Raw genomic sequence first — 18,088 nt, 5'->3', positions numbered from 1 at the left:
GAGAAATCAGTGGTCATTTACAGCCTTACATTACCAAAAACCAACCTTACTTTCTAATGTGCATCTAATCATATTTGTTTCCTCAGAAGTCACTGCTTTAGCACACAAGTAGTGGTAACTTCCAACATGCAGCTTGCTTACATACCACCCAGTAAAGCACAATTTTACCTCCAAATGCTTTTAAATGGTATTATCCACTGTGCAAAACATAAATATGCTTTACTAATCTTTGAATCCCCTCTGTCCCTTCCTATTCCCCCATGTTTTTATAGAAAAGATGAAAAAGAAAGGCATCCACTACATAATTTGATTTTACAAGGCAATTATTGTCAAGCACGTATGTTTCAATAACCCCTACAACACCCAACATATCATTTTTCATTTGCTCAATTTGAAACCTCCAAATGCTGATTTCAGCGTGATAAAGTTAATGCAAAACCTACCAGTGTTATTGACACATTTAAAGGGACACTAAAGGTTACTATGAAGTCAAGTTAAAGTGATAAAGCAATGCTCTAGAACGTCTAAGGCGTCAATATAATCGCGAACAGAGCTTTAGTAACCGAGAAATTGAGGTAAATGCATGACACGATTTGAGACCCCCCAGCGACATTCCGGTACTAGCCCGATGATGAAGGCACTCCTCACCATAGTTAATGTCACTAGCACTCAACTACTCGTACTAAAAAGATAATTTCATTAGATTATAAGACGCAAGAAAATGCTACTTGTGTACTTCTATTTGATTCTAAGAAAAAATAACATTTTGATGTTACCCTTCAGTAGTATGGGTGGTCGAAAGGTTTCGTTTTCACTCGACTCTGCGCCACACACGCTTTGAAGTTTCGGTTGTTTCGTTATCGCGTCGTGCTGCGCTGGTTCTGCTGGCTCGCGAAACTTGCATTTGGAACAAGCAGCGAGAATGCCACGTCCATGTGATGTTGTGGGGTGCGCGAACGGTCCGCGGAACTTGGCCAAGGGCAGTTGCAGAGGCGAATTCAACGTTACTTATCACTGTGTGCCAACGAGTGAACCTCTCCGTTTGAAGTGGTTAAGTGTAGTACCTCTGTCACAGCGCTTTGGCAACGAGCCGAAAATCGCATAGTGTGCTCGCCACACTTTCTTCAATAGGATTACGAGTTCAACGCCGACGTACTCAAGTCGTGTGGAGTGCCTTTCAAAGCAATGTCGATCTTGCCTGCATCATTCTCCGAAGCGCAAGAACTGCAGGTCGAAGACGGGACTGTGAGTGCGGCATTTGGTTTTCACGGAGGAAAAGCTACAAATGTACGAATATGTACAGCCATGACATACAGTTGCCATCGTAGTAGTACGCAACGACGCCGGCAGCGCGAGCCCTCAGCAGCAGGTCACGTTCATCAGTGCTTAAATCGCTAAAGTCGAGCCCAGCATCGCGAGCCAATGTGTCGTTGTCAGGGTCGTCCATTGCAACGAGCGTCGAAGTTGGAGTCATAAAATAAAGAACCAGCTTATCGTCGCGTGCTTTCCCTTTCGCTAGCCACCATAGTTCCGCTTTCACGCTGCTGTCGGCTCTGTCTTGGCTCTGTTTCTGGCCGCATGTTTGCATTTTGCGCTGAAAAGCCGCAGCGCCGTCTGCAGGTGCCATTTTACTCGTCGACGGCGCAACGTCACTATGAGACCATGACGTCAACACTCCTCGATCGGAGGGTGGGCGATTTGAACTGTGCTAGAGGTACGCGGACGCTTCAGAATGCATTTTCTCTTAAAACAAGTCTCTTCTTCGCATGAAACAAGCGTTTCGAGGCTTTTGGGATGGTATTTCAACAGTCCACATTGACTTAATATTAACATTTAGTGCCCCTTTAAGTTAACTTTCATTTGTGCATAGCTCCACAAAAACAATAATTAATTTTAACTCAACATTTCAATTTTTAATAAGAATGTACTCTCCATGGACAGAAATAAAGGTGACCAAGTTGTTCTAATTTTCCTTGATAACCAACATAACCAACATCAAATGCTCTATGAAGTAAATCTTGTGTGCTGCACATCATGCTCAATAGTGTGCTTCATCCCCATTGCATGAGCCAAGAGATAACCCCTCAGAGAACCCAAATAAATGAATGATGCACTTCCCTTTCCCCAAAATCCATAAACAGTGTAGACATGATTCCCAATCTATAAAACACTTTTGAAGTTCAGTTTTCTCGTTTACCAGTGATGCAAAACGATAAGGTGCAGCATCAGGCAACCACAGTGCCCAATCAAGAGAGTCTCCCCAGTTCCTTTTTACACTGAGCAAATGTCAGACTAGCCAACCTTAAAACCTGAAAAAATACTACAGTCGAAGCAAAAACAAAAATATTGAAATTAGTAGGTTAAAAAAACTAAAAATGGTTTGACTGACCAAGATGTGTATTTTGTTAAAAAAGTTTCACTTTATTCTGCAGGGACACTGAACACGCACTCTGTTCTGTAATCGCAACGAGAATGATCTGGGCCACAGACAAAAAGAATTATTTATGGAGTTTAATTATGAAATATTCACAGCCAAAATTTCGGCCGCCTGTATACATTGGTTTTATGAGTGGATGGCACTGCTGTGGGTAGGTCGGAATAACCAAGCAGGTATGAAAAAAATAAGGTTCTGAAGAATTGGTTGTGAACTGTATTTACATACTACTGAAACTGGTTTTGCAAACTGGACAGAAATAAAACATTGCAAAAGTATTGGTGTCAATATGGCAATCATAAACAAGCTCTAAAAATTTGGCATTTTGCAATAGAATTGTAAAAAATGGTAGGGGTGAAATGTTAATGTCACATTTGGTGTCAGCACTGTGCATCACTCGCACCGTCTACAACAGAAAACCCTACTTGCCCCCTGCTCGCACCCTTGTCCTGAACAGTGTCTCATGCCGAGGGGAAGTGGCACCATTGGCCTCCTCACCAGTACTCCCTGACCTCAGCAGTGGTGCACCACTGGTGACCACAGAATGCACTTCCAGATGTTGCCACCCTCAAGTGTCACAGCGGAAGACAAGCAAAGCTTCATGTTTCTGCCCCCATAATGAATTTCACTGCCATTCAGCCAAGTTTTTTTCCAGTGCCATGGAAGGCCTCATCAAGGATGGGCTATGAATAACCACATACTATATGCCAAAGTGCAATCACCTATATGTCATCACAGTATCTGCTGCCTAAACGCTGTGATGTGTAGCAGCTGAAGGTCGTGCGGACCTCCCAGAATTTTTTTTTTTCTTTTGTCAAAACTTTTGAATGCGTGATCAAGATTGTATCCCTGTAATAAGTTCTTAAAGTGAAAACATACTAAACAAGCATAGTTTAGCCAACACCAGTTACTGTTAAAGGTACGCTGAATCTTACCTTCTGTACCGCAGAGATGGGTATTCGCCCAGTGTTGCACACAATGTTGCCACTTGCTCCGCAATGCGTTCCAGGTTGGAAGTGCGTTCGTTGATGCGGTTTGGATTGTAGTAGAATTGGAATGTCTCTGGAGAGTCCAGAGAAAAGACCTGCAAGGAGTGCATTTGCAATGACAATAAACCATCTAATAGAAAGAAGAAGCCCTTTCATCACAATACAGAGAATAAGTGTTTCAATTGGCTCAAAGCGTACATTGCTCCGGCAGGAGATGCAACTTGTCAATCAGGAGAATGATAACTGTGAGCAGTCCCTTCATCCTAGTCAAGAGTGTAACTTTTCCTGCCATGGGGAAAACGCCAGATTTTTTTTTTTCTTAAGGAACTACTGCACTCAATATTTTATGTAACATAAACAAAAACCAGAATGAATGCATTTTTCACACATATCAGTTTTATTAATGAGATGTATGGCATAAAAGAGATAAATTGCCGCAATCAAGATTGTGGAGTAAACTTGAAAAGAATTTGTAAAGACCTGCTTGCAACTACTAAGAAATAAATGAAACAAAAATTTATGATCTACAACATCTATTGCCATCTTATAGGCAGTACCTCCAAAAAAAATCAAAATTTTTCATTGAACGGGTATTCCACTATAAAAATTTGTACTACAGTTGGGCATGCCAGGCTTCGGCCGCCGATGTTCCGGGCTGGTTCACCGTGGTTGTACCTCTCAGAGTCAACGTCCGACGAAAAGGCAGCATCCTCAGACTCGCTGCTGCTCGATCCATAGATAAAATCAGCTGCAGACACAGCAGAACCACGAGACCTGCAATCTTTCGAAGCGCGTGCGCTACTACCGGAGGCGTCAATTTTTGCATTCAACTTTGAATATCGCGAAACTTCGGAGCACGTTCAAAAATTAACGCCTGGCAGGAAAAGACCTAATTGCTTAGAAGACAAAAATATAGTTCTCCGCCTTCCCATTCGATGCTGCAGTGTCCTTGAATGGCGCGGAAGGTCTCCAAAGCAGCATTTCAAACCATCAGGCAGTCATTTCTGCTTTCTACTTTGACGATCACGAAAACTTCGCAGCACATTCAAAAATCACCGCCTGACGGGGAAAAAAAGCAGACTGCTCAGAAAACAAAAGAATATTTATTTTTTACGTCCGATAGCACAGCGTGTTTATAAGCAGCACAGAAGGTTGCCAAAGCGGCGTTTCAAACCATCGATAGCGGGCCAATGATGCCCAATGGGCATGGTAGGGAAAGAGCTAAGAAAGCTACATGAGGCAGAAAAGACAAGCAAGGCAGTTGTGACCTGAATGAAATTATGCTTTCGGAAAAAGGTTGAGAAAGCCGAGGATCGCGAGGTGGTTGAACCTTGCACCACTCATTCAATATAGGAAGGTGCCTAGCAACTAATAATCTATTACCACATGATGCATAGGTGTCAAGTTGCTGAAATCTTTGCAACATGTGCACAATGCATTATATACATAAACATTGTATAAAGGGTGTTTTTTTTTAGCTGCACCAACTTTTTTAAAGATTGCCTATGGCAGATAGCACAATTCTAACCCTTGATCTAAATTACTCGCTGAGATGGCCATTACTTCTATAAGAGAGCAAAATGCTCAAATGAATAATTAACGTAATTATGCTAATTAACTTTTTAATTCATTGCTTTACGTCACATATTTTAATCTAGGCATTATAGCTGCTGAGTTCACATAGCGCATCCACTTGGAATGAACTCTATGGACAGCACCAGTTCCGAGATATTAATTTTCAAAGTGTCCGTCCAAATGCAATGTGATTACATCAATTATTCAATTTAACATTTTGATTTCTCGTAGAAGTAATGGCCGCCTCACAGAGTGATCTAAATTAAGAGTTAGAATTGTGCTATCTGCCATAGGCAATCTTTAAAAAATTTGGTGCAGCTAAAAAAAAAGAACACCCTGCATGGTGTCCATTGTAACACACATACGATTCATTTTCAGTTTTTTGTAAGTTTAGAATATAATATTTAGCATACAAAAAAAGGGCTTTGATGTGAGTGCACCTCCTTAACATTATACGATCCAGAGTTAATTCTTGTTCATTTTCAGATTCTTTAAAAATGGCATCCAGGCTCTCAAGCCACATGTTGATTAGAGCATAATTTTATTTATTTACTTTTAATAGAAGTAAAAATATTTTGAACTTCCCAGTTCTTTCATTTGTATAATGGTTACAGACCAGAGAATAATGAGCCTAATTCCTCAATGTAGTTTGTGCCTGTTACCCTAGGCACTCCATTCGAGCTCCATTGTGTTTGTATTTGTTTATTTCTAGGATACTGCCACTACCCAGTTTGAATGCCAAGGCATAGGGTATAAGTCATGTAGCGAAGACAGGGAATAAAGGTAAAATAATTAAAAACACAATACACTAGAGTAGCGAGCTGATACTGCCACTACTATGTACTCAACTAGGCCAGATTGCCTACACTGCAGCTGACATCAGCCACTCAGGAAAGCAATCACGTGAAGAATGTGCAAGCCCCTGTGTATCGCAACGTTGTCAGCTTGGTCTCGAGTAGCACCTCAAGCGCTGTCTTAAGCACCAGTGTATACCTCATAGCTCCCATTACTGTACAGCATAAAGCACACCTTTACCACATGCAACCGCAGCTGCAACCAGGAAGTGTATGTTTTGGTGCAAAGAGTTAAAAAATATGGCACATTTTACCTTGGAGAAGAGACCAAGCAAATGATTAAAGCAAGCGACCAAGCAAAATAAATACGAAAAAGCCAGCAGCACCCAGCACCAGCATACAGTCATGACTAAAGAAGTACAGTAATACTCAATAGTTCTGAAATCTGCCACATCACACCAAATGCAATGTAAATGCTGACAATGCCACAAGATATCATTTACATCTACTACTTCCAAGACTAGAATAAGAGTGTATGTGACAAACCTTGCACTGTTACGTGACATGAATTACAGCGTATAGGTGTTGTAAAGCTAGCACGGTAGCGCCCAGTGGTCAGCTATAGTCATAGCTTGACGCATACTTAATGTTTAGTTCCAGCGAAGACCAAATTTAAAGGTGCGAGCTAATACTTTCAGCTACATTTTTTCATTGCCTCATAGCACAGTCACTTTAAATTAAAGCTTATAGACTATTTTCCAGGTGAGAATATGGTGCATAATATGTTACCCACGAGAAATAAAAAGGTTTATACAACACCTGTACAATGCAACAAATATTACAGCCCTCACTAGGATTAACTTTAGCAGAAGTGCACTTGTGCAGCCATGGTTGCTGCCGGGGTAGAAAAATTCACATTTCTTATATCTGGCTGCTGTGTGCCACAGGTTCATTTGTTTTTATCTGAATATGACAAGGTACAGAAGAGGCACTAAGAGTGACAGTATAATTTTGAGTTCAAGGATACCTTGTCACACAGATGAAGCTCAACTATACACAGCACTGGACAAAGAGCACCAAAGCACCCACCTGACTTTCATATGGCAGAAAAGCAATGTTGACTTCTTTCAAAGTCTTTATTACTTTTGCCATAGGTGATTTGCATATATCTGTGAACAGGTCATCTGGGCATTCTGAAACAAAAAGCACACAGCAATGTGGTCAAGGTGAAGGATGCTACATAATATAAAAGATACAAAATGAATCTAAAATTACTATTGAATTGTGCCACCAGAGGCTTCAAACACTCACTTTCAGTGAAGAAAATGTGTGCACACCGGTACATGTGTCGGGCTGGTGTTTGGAAGTCCGACATCAAGGCACGAACTGACTGAAATATAAAGAAAACTGCCACATAAGCACAAGTATCAACACAGTGACATTAACAAAAATGGAAGATGGAACAAAATCATGTCGGAACATGTTTTTACCACTAGAAAGTATTAACAAACAGGTTCTTCTTGCTCAGGTAGAGTGTCAACGATATATGCAGTGCAAGCATCATACGTCTGAAAACTTAATTCACTTTAGCTCAGCTGATTCATCTCTCTAGCAACAATACAGAGCCCCATCCCTAAGGCTAGACACTTGATCTCACAAGGTGCAACAATAATGGCAACTTCCGAGTCAACACTGATGAAGCACGTTATATGCATCATCATCGTAAGCTACCACGCGCAGTCAGCCTACATCTGTACAATGAAGTACACAGTTTATTTTTTATTTAACAAACTTTTGTTGCTAGTGATTACTCTATATGCCCATGCCCCCACTGTACATTGCATTCAACTGCCGAACACACCACACACAAGGAATGCTGACAAACAGCAACTAAACATGGTGTCTAGTGGTCATTTCCTTTCAGTCTCCAAAGATGATGTCACTACAACTCCAATTACTTCCTTTCCCAAATTGTATACTTGAGTGAAGACTTCCACCACCATAAATATAGTAAAACGCATGAACCACCATTACTGTCATATCTTAAAGACACCCTGAAACGATTTTGAGGATTTTGTATGAACATACCGAGTCGTTAGGGTTCACTATTTTTTTAGTTAAATGAAGGCCCTAGACCTCTAAATTTTAGAAAAAGATACCACAGATCATCAGAGCAGCCCAAATAATTTAATGTAATAGGTTTCCTACAGCCAGTTTCGGTTTTGTTTCCCAGGAAGTTGATATGTCGTGACATCATGACGCAAATTCATATTGAATTTTGAGGTTTTACATGCCAAAATCATGATACGATTATGTGGCACGCTGTAGTGAGGGACTCCGTATTAATTTTGACAACCTAGAGTTACTTAACATGCACCCAATGCACGGTACATGGGTGCTTTTGCATTTCGCCTGTCGAAATGCAGCCACCCCACCCAGGATTTGATTCACGACCTCGGGCTTAGCCGTGTAGCAACAAAGCCACTTCCCCACCATAGTGGGTACCATGAAGCAGGAGAAGGTCATGCGAGAGCAGGACATTGTGACACCCACCGTGGTAGCACAGGAGCTGAGAACGGCGGGGTCTATCCTGGCAGCAGCAGTCACATTTAGATGGGGGCAAAATGCAAAAATATTCCTTTACTTAAGTTTACGTGCATGTTAAAGAAGCCCACATGGTCAAAATTAATCCTGGGTCTTCTGCTACAGCATGCCTCGTAATGACGTTATGGTTTTGGCATGTAACACTCCAAAACTTAAAGGCACAACTAGACACTTTTGCAAATAATCATAGAATGGCCTCACTATTAAAGACGTCATCTCACAAATCTCATGCCACCAAACTTTTTCTACTCCTTCAACTACAAGTGGAGTTATCGCACCAATACTCGATTTTCTCTCTCCTTTCGTCTATGCTAGCATACCGAAAGCTACACAATGGAGAAGCCAAGAGGGCAAAGCCCCAGCCAAAAGTTGAGTGTTGCAGTGGTGAAAGAGCTCATTGGGGCGCCCTGTGGCGACTGCTATAGGCTATGCTACACAGTACACCACTGCCACCTCGAAGGCCACACGCAGCAGGTGCAGCAACGCACAGTGCAGAGATGAAATGATTTTCCTGTCTTTTTAAAATTGCGGACATATATACTTTTCATTTATTTCACTCAATATGAGAAATTATGTATGAGTATGCCCCTTTAGATGATGCTGCATGACGACTTTGCGGAAGTGAGAGCAAGCAATTTTTCGCTGTGTTTGGCAGTAGATTGTCAATTCCCTGCTGAATGCAGTGCAGCACTATTTGGCCCACAGGTTCACGGCAGCCTCTACGACAACATTACTCAAAAGACTAGCGCAAATAACAGGGACACAGACAGAGGAGGTGACAGGACAAGCACTAATTGCCTCCTCTGTCTGTGTCCCTGTTATTTGCACTAGTCTTTTGAGTAATGATGTCACACCAACTAGCCCAGCTTTCTGCCTTGATCTCTACGACAAATTGGCAACATTCCTTTAGCATAAAGCGTTTTAGGGCCCCAGGAAAGCAACACATTTTGACATTTGCTTCGGCTTGCTTGGTTGCCTCCTATGCTGCTACTCATTCTGAGGCCCAATGTAGCAGCGTGGCAGACGACCCCGCAAGTTGAAGCGAGTTTCAAAACGTCACAATGCCCTGCTCCCATGTGACCACTTCCTGGATGAAGACATCATGACACAGTAGAAATGAAACCAAAGCTGGCTGAAAAAAATGCTACCACATTAAATTATTTATTTCTGAGGTTTGCCGGTATTTTTTCTAGGGTTTAGAGGTCTCAGACCTTCATTTTCTCAGACCTTCATTTAAAGCAAAAATTGAGTAAACAATATCATGTCAGTATGCCTTTAATGGGACACTAAAGGAAAACATTCGTCAAGCTAGATGGATAAATTATTTGTGTAGAAGTTCACCATTGGTTTCAGTGTGCCAATATGTCCCTTAGTTGAGTAGAAAACTGCTGTCAAAGGTCCCACTGCTGCTCCTCAATTTGAATCACTTGCACCAAAATGAGCACCAGCGAGTTTATGTAATCCCCACATGACCTCCCTCTATGGTGCTCTCTGTGAATCAGCCTGTGCTGACGTCACAGGAGGGATGCAGTGATGATCAGAGTTAAGGTGAACACATGAGCGCATGGCCACACTGCATGAAGCACCAGTGCAGCTAGCATGGCCGTATATGAAAGCAAGCTTTTCACAGGTGCAGTGTTGCCTGAAGGCGTGGCCTCGTATGTATAGACTTTGGGCTCGCCACGCCTGTGTCACATTGAAGAGACTGACTTTCAGTAGCATATTGACATCACGGTGAAGCCAGCCTTGTGTTTGTGTACAGAATTTAAAAGGCTAGCGGGTTCACCAACCTGAGCCTTAATGAAGTGCACAGGTCTCGGTGAACTTTTCCACCACAGAAAAACAATCTGGCCCATCTTGTCATTTCCAGCTGTTCACGAAGGCCATCAAATCCTTTCTCCTCAAGGCAAAACTGTTTGTTGACGCCGATGCAGTTCATTTCACTAAGAGTCTACATGTGATGTGCAAATGCAAGACTGGCTTTATGGCCACAACTATTCTTGTGCAACACTGCTGCGAGAGAAGTTTGGTTCAGTGTGCACAGCTTTGGCATGCCCGAACAATTTAGAAGGCAAAACGGAGCTACATCTCGATGCATCACTGCACATGCACAGCTTTGCTTCAATGCATGGCCACACTGGCGATCTGCATAGCATGGCCACAAACTAGCGCTCTCACCCTAACTCTGCTTATCACTGTACCATAGTTCACAACAGATGGCACTGTTGCTTTTGCATTTTTGTTTTCTCACTAGAAATTACTAATACGATAGCCGTTACAGACGCCTATCTTTCAATCTAGCTCGACTTCATATTTTCCATTGGTGTCCTTTTAAAGTGCAATCAATGCCCTTGAGTTCAGTACTTGCAGGCCTGAATTCATAACAAGCACACAGAAATGACATTAAATGTGGCAGGATGCCATGCAAGCAGAGCTCTCCCTCTCTCGTTTGAACACCATCACTCTAGCATCATCACTCTGGCCAGTTAAATCATGAACCATAATATGCAGCAGAACTGAAAGTTAGGAGAGTTGGTACTGAATCATGCTGTGGGTTGCGCTATAAACACACAGATGGATGACACGAACACATACGTCACAAATTGTGCCTGTGTCGTCCGTGCCTTTCTTTTTTGTTGTCCATGTGCTTATCATGCAACCCACAGCATGAACCATAACACTGAGGTAACACAGAAGAACACATAGGAACAGGGGTTTCATCATACTTCATGCCACGCAGAAACTTTGAGTAGTCTGGACTGCTGCACTGATGATGCCTCTGCTTAACAGTAGGCAAATATACAAAATTTGCCTCCACTTACAACGACATATCTCCACCAGTTACACATTTACATTTGCAACAGTTACAAGAACCCCAACAAAACAGCTATGTTCACACAATGTTCCGGCCATAGAGTTTCTCACTACATTACCTAGAGGGAAATCTGGCGCTGCTGCGCTGTGGTATGCATAGGAATGCCGGTATATTGTGGATTCGGATTGGCATCGTTCTTGCAAAGACAGGACACCTTGAAGACGCGCTTGGCAAGTACCGTTCCGTCTTTCAAAGTGATTCATTTTCTACTAGAACAGCACGTGAAAAGCTGTTTTAGCTTTATTATTACGCGAACACATGTTTTGTTTAACTATGAGAACTTGTTATTGTGTGTACGACTACATGTTACGTAAAAAGTATCAGCGGGCCGCTAAAGTTGGAGGACAGACGACAAGGTTCGCGCTCGCTTTGAAACAGTTGGTCGTCTGTTCTTGCTTTTCTTCGCTTGGTCATGCATCGTGGGTGAGTAAAGATGTAATATGCGTGAATGGAAACATTTTATGAAGATTTTACTTTGAGAACGCGTTATTTGCGTAGCCATATCCATGTTTTAGACAAAGCCTGTTACAACACCAGCCAACACGAGCCTCGCAGAGACATATACAGTCATTCCCATGACGGCACGGTGCCCCCTTAAGAAACTCCCATAGATGGTGGCGCCAGATTACCGTCTAGGTGTTATAGTGAGAAACTGTATGGTTCCGGCCAAAATAAATAATATATATATATATATATGTGTGTGTGTGTGTATTAAGACTTGTGACTGAACACACACACACACACACTTTTTTTCAGGAGCAAACCTTTTCTGTTGGGGCGATAAGATACACCGCTTCAATGTTTGGCAGAGGTTCTCGCTTCTTATTCAGATCTTCAACAACTGCATGGAAAAAAACAAGGGGGGGGGGGTTAGTTTGCTCTAAGCACCATTCACACTTAGAACACTTTTTGCGAAGCAATATAATGAAGCAATTCCAATCAGCGCCAATCATGCAGCAAAGCATTAAATTTCATGCATATCTGGATGAGAAGTAGCAGAACGTTCAAAATACTGGAGACGGAACAGAAAAACTCACTCGTAATTCCTTCAGACGCGAGTTCGTGCATCTTGCAGCAGGCGGAGATCATCCGCATCCCCAGCTGATCAACCACAAGAACCTTCCATTCTCCCTTTTTCTTGACCGTGCGGATAACATCGTTCGTGATTTCTGAAAGACGGACAGCACACCAATAATCGTGTAGAAGTGCGAACAAAAGCGATTTTCGTCTTAAACCACGCTTCATTATCCCGTCAACTACTTTCTAGTGATAGCAGCAAACTAAACGCTACGAGCTGACAGCAAATGACCGCTACTCGTTATTTTCACAAGCACGCGACACGTTACGTTTAACAGACGACAACGGCGACCATAAAAGCAACTTTCAGTTTGAAAAGTGCCTTACAAAGCCAGCTTCACGCTGAGAACCGGGTAAACGCATTGGCCGATGTGGTTATAAACAGGCGAGACAAGGAGGAATGGTGGAATGTAATGCAATGACCATTACATCTAATAGTGACTATTTTTCATTCACAAATTTTGGATAGCTGGCGCCGATCGAGCCGAAAATTCTGAGGAACCACAGCGAAGCTCCGCTCTTACACGCGAACACACCCCAGCAGCCCGGCGAAACTAACTATACTATCGTTTCCGATCACGAAACTACTCCAGTAAAATCGCGATGAGCTAAACAGCACAGTGTATGCTTGCCAAAGTTGATCAGATGAAACACCACTAGCCATAAATGTAAACAGTACGTCGGCAATCACTCTTGATTGTGTGGGCGTCCGTCAAAGATGTAACAGAGCCAAGATGGGCGTGAACTGCTTAGGCGGTTTCTCATGCAGGCGCCTCACGAACTTCACGCAAAGCCACATTACGCAGAACTACTGTATGATAGCGACTCTTAAATGGGACACATAGGCCACCAAGTCAAGCATAATTTCCTGAACTGGAAAGTAAAGCTTACTTACTCAAGCCGACGACACTCTTCAGTGCCATTACACTGCCCTACTCGTCGTATCGTCAATAATGCGTCACACATCTGCGTCAAGAAAGCTTCCGACACCAGCGAATCAGAACGCGGCGTTGCCGGTGCGCTAGTGCGCCGGTAGTAGCTTGCTTGCTGTTTTGAAATCAATTGCATAAAATTATTTTACAACAATTGCAGATAATGGTCCAAATATGCTTTAACGGAACAAATCACGCAACTCGGACATAAGAAAAGCAAAAATTCTAATAGTATTTCTCACCAGTCGTTTTCCTCGTTTGTCGGTAGGGTACGCATCGTCGTAGCGTGCTTAAAAGCAGTGGGGGACAAAATAAGCTTGGCTGGGCGGCGTTTGTCCAAATATAAAGCTTTACTGCTGTCTATTTAGCATGAAATGAAACTTAGCTAATGCCTAGCTGGCTACGTAATAGTGTGAACTGCATTTATGACATAGGAAGTATTCTACAATCCTGCCGGGATACATTGTAGCAACCAACGTTGGTAGCAACAGTCTGTGGGGGTCCGCGCTTGGTTTACTAAACATTTAATAAGGCAGCAACATGTGCTCAGCCCGCGGAGTACAGGGCCAACGCAGCTTGTGAAGTGACACATGTTCTGCTAATGAACATTAATCATGAATCTTTTGCCAAAAGCATCATCCGAATTCGCCAGTGAGCAATACTGGAACGAGTTCTTCCAGAAACGAGGAAAAGCGGCTTTTGAATGGTGAATGTTGTCTGTGCTTGCGCCTAGTGTACACTGCTGGTATTGCACGTGGCTAATGTTTACGTTTCTGTTTTCTTCCATAAAATAACGTTATACATTTTATTAGGTACGGAGAGTTCTGGCAGCTTGCAGGAACAATATGCAAATACTTGAAATCAACTGACAAGATCTTGATTGTCGGCTGCGGCAACTCGGCTTTGAGCGCAGACCTCTATGACACTGGTTACAGAAACATCACCAGCATTGACATAAGTGACGTGGTCATCCGGCAAATGAAAGGAAAGTATGTCGAGGCGCGACCTCAGATGCAGTTTCTCCAAATGGATGCTACCCAGGTTTGTCTGTTTTGCTTAGTTAGATCCACATTACAGTAGACCAGGCTGAATTGGCTGAGCTGCACTGTTGACTCTCTGCCTTTCCCCCCGCCTTTTTTTTTCTCTCTCCTCTTCCCTATTAGTCAGGTACCTGCTCGTTTATTTTTATTTATTTTTTTCGTGTATGCTTTTCAGATGCAGTTCAAAGATGATGAATTCAGTGTAGTGTTGGACAAAGGAACAGTGGATGCACTGACTCCAGACAGTGATGATACTACAAAACTGCATGCTCTGCTTACCGAAGTGTCCAGGGTTCTCAGAGTTGGAGGTCGGTTCTTGTGCATATCACTGTTGCAGACTCACGTCTTGCAAGCATTGCTCAAGTGGTTTTCCTCAGAGTAAGATGTTCTTTGCTTTTAATTCCAGCTTTCATAGTGTACTGTTTTATTGTGGTCACCTTTAGCATTCTGTGCGCCTGTGCAGTAAATTTTCTCTAATATTTCATTTTTTCAGCCCAGCTTGGACTTGGGTCATTCAGTTTCATCGCTGTGTGGATGCAGAAGCACAGGAGGAAAGTGCGTCGAGGCTAGTGCTGCCAGTGTTTGTAGTCGCCTTCACCAAACTCAAGCGGTTGCCAGGGCTTGAAACAGTTGGGTATTTTTTTGCATTGTTAGGGCCAGCAATATCTTTTTGCCCTGAGGATTATATATGTGACTAAGCTGCCACGGCACCATCCTCTTGTCCTCTTTTTTGGATATTTGTGTGTGTGTACAAGGTCAATCCTAGGGTGTTAGCCAACACTGCTGACGGCAAAAGTGATGGATGTGGATCTTCCTTTTAACCACAAGCATCGCATAGTATGTGAGCTCAGGAGCAGGCAACTGGCCAATAAATGCTCATATGCTATCTTACGTTGTAAAGACTGGCAAATTTTAGGCCCTCATTATTTGTTAGTCACAACCATATGAATAAACAGACAGTGAAACCAGAGAAAGCACAGGGGAAATTAATTATGTTTAATTGAAATGCAGAAATGAAAGTGGACGAAAAGAAAGTGAACCACAGTCACTCATTGTAGAAAGGAAGACGTGCATATCCTAGAGGTTGCTCGGAAAAAAAAAAAAAAAAGAATTGTGCAGATCCGACGTTCACGTAATATCTGTTGAGCAAAGTTTTCATGATGCAGTTAATAAAATGCTATAAAAGTGTTCATCTTTCGCAACACATCTTGTAGCATAGTGATTTTGTGCCTGCCCGGCACATATTCATAACGCAAAAACTCCCACCACGTCATCCATGCAGCTGCACATTACATTGTCTCCGAGATTGGCCCACTTTTTATCACATCATCTCCAGGACCAACCCAACTTACTTAACCAGGAGCCAATTGAGAAGGCACGCCTCACTTTGTGAAGAAGGTGTAGAAAGTTTCGCTTTAATAAAGGAATTGGGTGCTTGAAGGTGTATATTTATTGCACTGAAGATATTCAGGTGCCGTTTGTTGTTTTGCTGTGTAACATACCTACCATTCCGGAATAGCACAAACCCATTGTGGTGGATTATCCAAGAATGGGCACACACCCAGGGGCACATATTGAAGGGCAAAATCATAGGAAATCAATTAAATTAAAGAAGCCGCAGAATATGATGCGTTATTCTATGAAGAGGTCAGTGGGCTTTAGAGTTGCCTTGGAGCTGACATATGATTAATAAAAATCGGGCCCCTCGATTAACTTATAGGTTGAGGACGCACGTACGAAAAATATGTTTTATTTCCTATGTTTTGGCTGGGCTCTGGCCTACGTTGTGGTATTCCCTGATGAAGGCCGAACCCCGGCCGAAACGTAGGCAATAAAATTTTTTCGTATGAAGGTCCTCAACCTACAAGTGCCTGTTCAACTACTGGATCCTGGCAGATTCTCACTTTATGTATACATATGTAGCGAGAAATGACCCACACCAACCCTCAAGGCGTAGGCAATGAAATCTTTGCTTTAAAGAATGTTGATTCACAGGGGAGTGCTAGCCGTGATCTCCAAGGCTGTTACAGATATCGAACTGGCCTGCCTTGCACACTAAGCTTTCCAGCAACCAGCATCTCTAAAGAGACCACCCTTCTGCACGTGGCTTCTTTGAGCACCTTCAGGTGGCTTTCCTTGCTATTTGTCATGGGCTTGGAAGCGAGTGTTGCTCCACTGCAACCACTGACATTGGTGGCACTAAAAAATTCACACGAGATTCACAATGTTTAAGGTAGCAGCCTCAAGCTTAACAGTAACATTAGCATGATGTAATGATGCACATTCATTGTTGTATCTAGGCATTAATACAATATAAATTATTGAGACCATACTCCTTTAATTACCCATTTCTGACTGTAGACTGCCATGTGCATAATTTTTTTAGTATAAAGTACTAATCTTGCCATTTGCAGGCCATTTACGTATACATTGGTCTGTGTCCAAGTACACAGATTATGGATTTGGTTTATTGTGAATGTTTTTTGTATTATGAAGGAGCTGGTAAGTGGCCTTGACTGTTGCACCACTTAAAATATAGCAATATAAGTATTGCTAGCATAAATATGTAAGCATTGTGCTCCTGTCTTTTCACCTTGCTGGAACCATCATACCTTCACTATGCACCAACTCGCCCAGCAAACCACCCTAGTTATCTAGCATAAGTGTAATGTAAATTTCTACCAGTGGCAAAAAAAAAAAAAAAAAATGTTGCTTGTCAGGCAGGAATTCATCTACAGTCAGTGACAGCTTAAGAGTACAGTTGTACATACACTGGTATTTAACTCAGATAATTTGCATAGAAATACCAGCTAATTATGCTTGATCATTTTCATGTTGTGACAGAGCGAGAGTTTTTTTTTTTTTTTTTCAAAATCATCAAAAATCATCATCTCTCTGGAAGTATGTTTTTGAGCACAGAGGACAGATGCACAGCGCAATTATGTGGGCGGATCAAGTATAGAAGCTAGTTGCATCATTTAAATTAGTTTTTTGGAAGTTGAGTCCATTATTGTGGTGCTCCTCGTGGATTTCATTGCACAGGTAACCGAGTTGGCCCTTGACCCTCAGCTGAAACCAAGACGCGTTCCTGCTTCCACTGTATACAGCGAAATTGCTTCCATTCAGCAGTATGCATTTCTTCGACATCATATTATCAAAAGGTATAGGGTTTTAAGTTGCACAATTTGTTTTTCACATGTTAAGTATGTGGTTGTTTTGCATTCCTTGCCATATTCTGTCTTGGTCAACGCTTAACAAAAGGTATGACCAGTAGGTTGGCTGCATGAAACTTGCCGCAGTAAAACAATATTCCATCAGTGAGATAACTGGTGGCTTCGTGGTTTAGCTCCATGTGTCGCATACCCTTTCCTCCACACCAAAAATTTATTTACTGTGACCACACCTGTTTTTGAGGCAATAACGATGTGCATCACACACTTCTTATTGTGTGAGTATTATGTGCAGTTAGTGGTGAATGACATATAATGTGAGTGTGCAGCATTTGTTCTAATAAAAAATACTTATAAACATGCAGCTATAGGCAATCTATTTCCAGTGCTATGTCATGTGTGGGGAAATGACATATTGGCGCAGAGAGAAAGTTAGAACTAACGTCTGGCCACAGTACTGCAAAGTCTTGCACATTTTCTTTTCCAAAAGCATCTGATGCGAGTGTAATGGCACTCGTCACTTTCTCAGACACTAAGTGGTTGGCTCATGACAGATGGACACAAGCAGAATTTTAGGTTTTGCATGAAGCAGGGGAGG

The 18,088-nt window shown here is 42.3% G+C and overlaps 2 protein-coding genes across 3 annotated transcripts in view; one reads left to right on the top strand and one right to left on the bottom strand.

Annotated features, from left to right (window-relative positions):
- The window catches only part of Rop (Syntaxin-binding protein Rop), an 87,008-nt gene extending 73,657 nt beyond the window's left edge, over positions 1-13,351 (bottom strand). For both annotated transcript variants that reach the window (XM_050194970.3, XM_050194972.3), the window contains exons 1-6: positions 13,244-13,351; positions 12,309-12,440; positions 12,036-12,112; positions 7,104-7,182; positions 6,882-6,985; positions 3,370-3,518 (exon numbers count right to left, since the gene is read on the bottom strand). In XM_050194970.3, the coding sequence (XP_050050927.1) occupies positions 3,370-3,518; positions 6,882-6,985; positions 7,104-7,182; positions 12,036-12,112; positions 12,309-12,440; positions 13,244-13,271 (569 nt within the window). In that variant the 5' untranslated portion in view covers positions 13,272-13,351. The remainder of the gene's footprint in view (positions 1-3,369; positions 3,519-6,881; positions 6,986-7,103; positions 7,183-12,035; positions 12,113-12,308; positions 12,441-13,243) is intronic.
- Positions 13,352-13,553: 202 nt separating this feature from the next.
- Positions 13,554-18,088, top strand: part of LOC126547107 (eEF1A lysine and N-terminal methyltransferase-like) — a 42,221-nt gene continuing 37,686 nt past the window's right edge. Inside the window, exons 1-5 of the mRNA XM_050194969.3 lie at positions 13,554-13,986; positions 14,093-14,321; positions 14,496-14,698; positions 14,814-14,949; positions 17,363-17,481. Of these exons, the coding sequence (XP_050050926.1) occupies positions 13,895-13,986; positions 14,093-14,321; positions 14,496-14,698; positions 14,814-14,949; positions 17,363-17,481 (779 nt within the window). The 5' untranslated portion in view covers positions 13,554-13,894. The remainder of the gene's footprint in view (positions 13,987-14,092; positions 14,322-14,495; positions 14,699-14,813; positions 14,950-17,362; positions 17,482-18,088) is intronic.

Source organism: Dermacentor andersoni, chromosome 1, assembly GCF_023375885.2.
Source record: "Dermacentor andersoni chromosome 1, qqDerAnde1_hic_scaffold, whole genome shotgun sequence".
Classification (NCBI taxonomy): domain Eukaryota; kingdom Metazoa; phylum Arthropoda; class Arachnida; order Ixodida; family Ixodidae; genus Dermacentor; species Dermacentor andersoni.
This window is presented reverse-complemented; position numbering and strand designations above follow the sequence as displayed.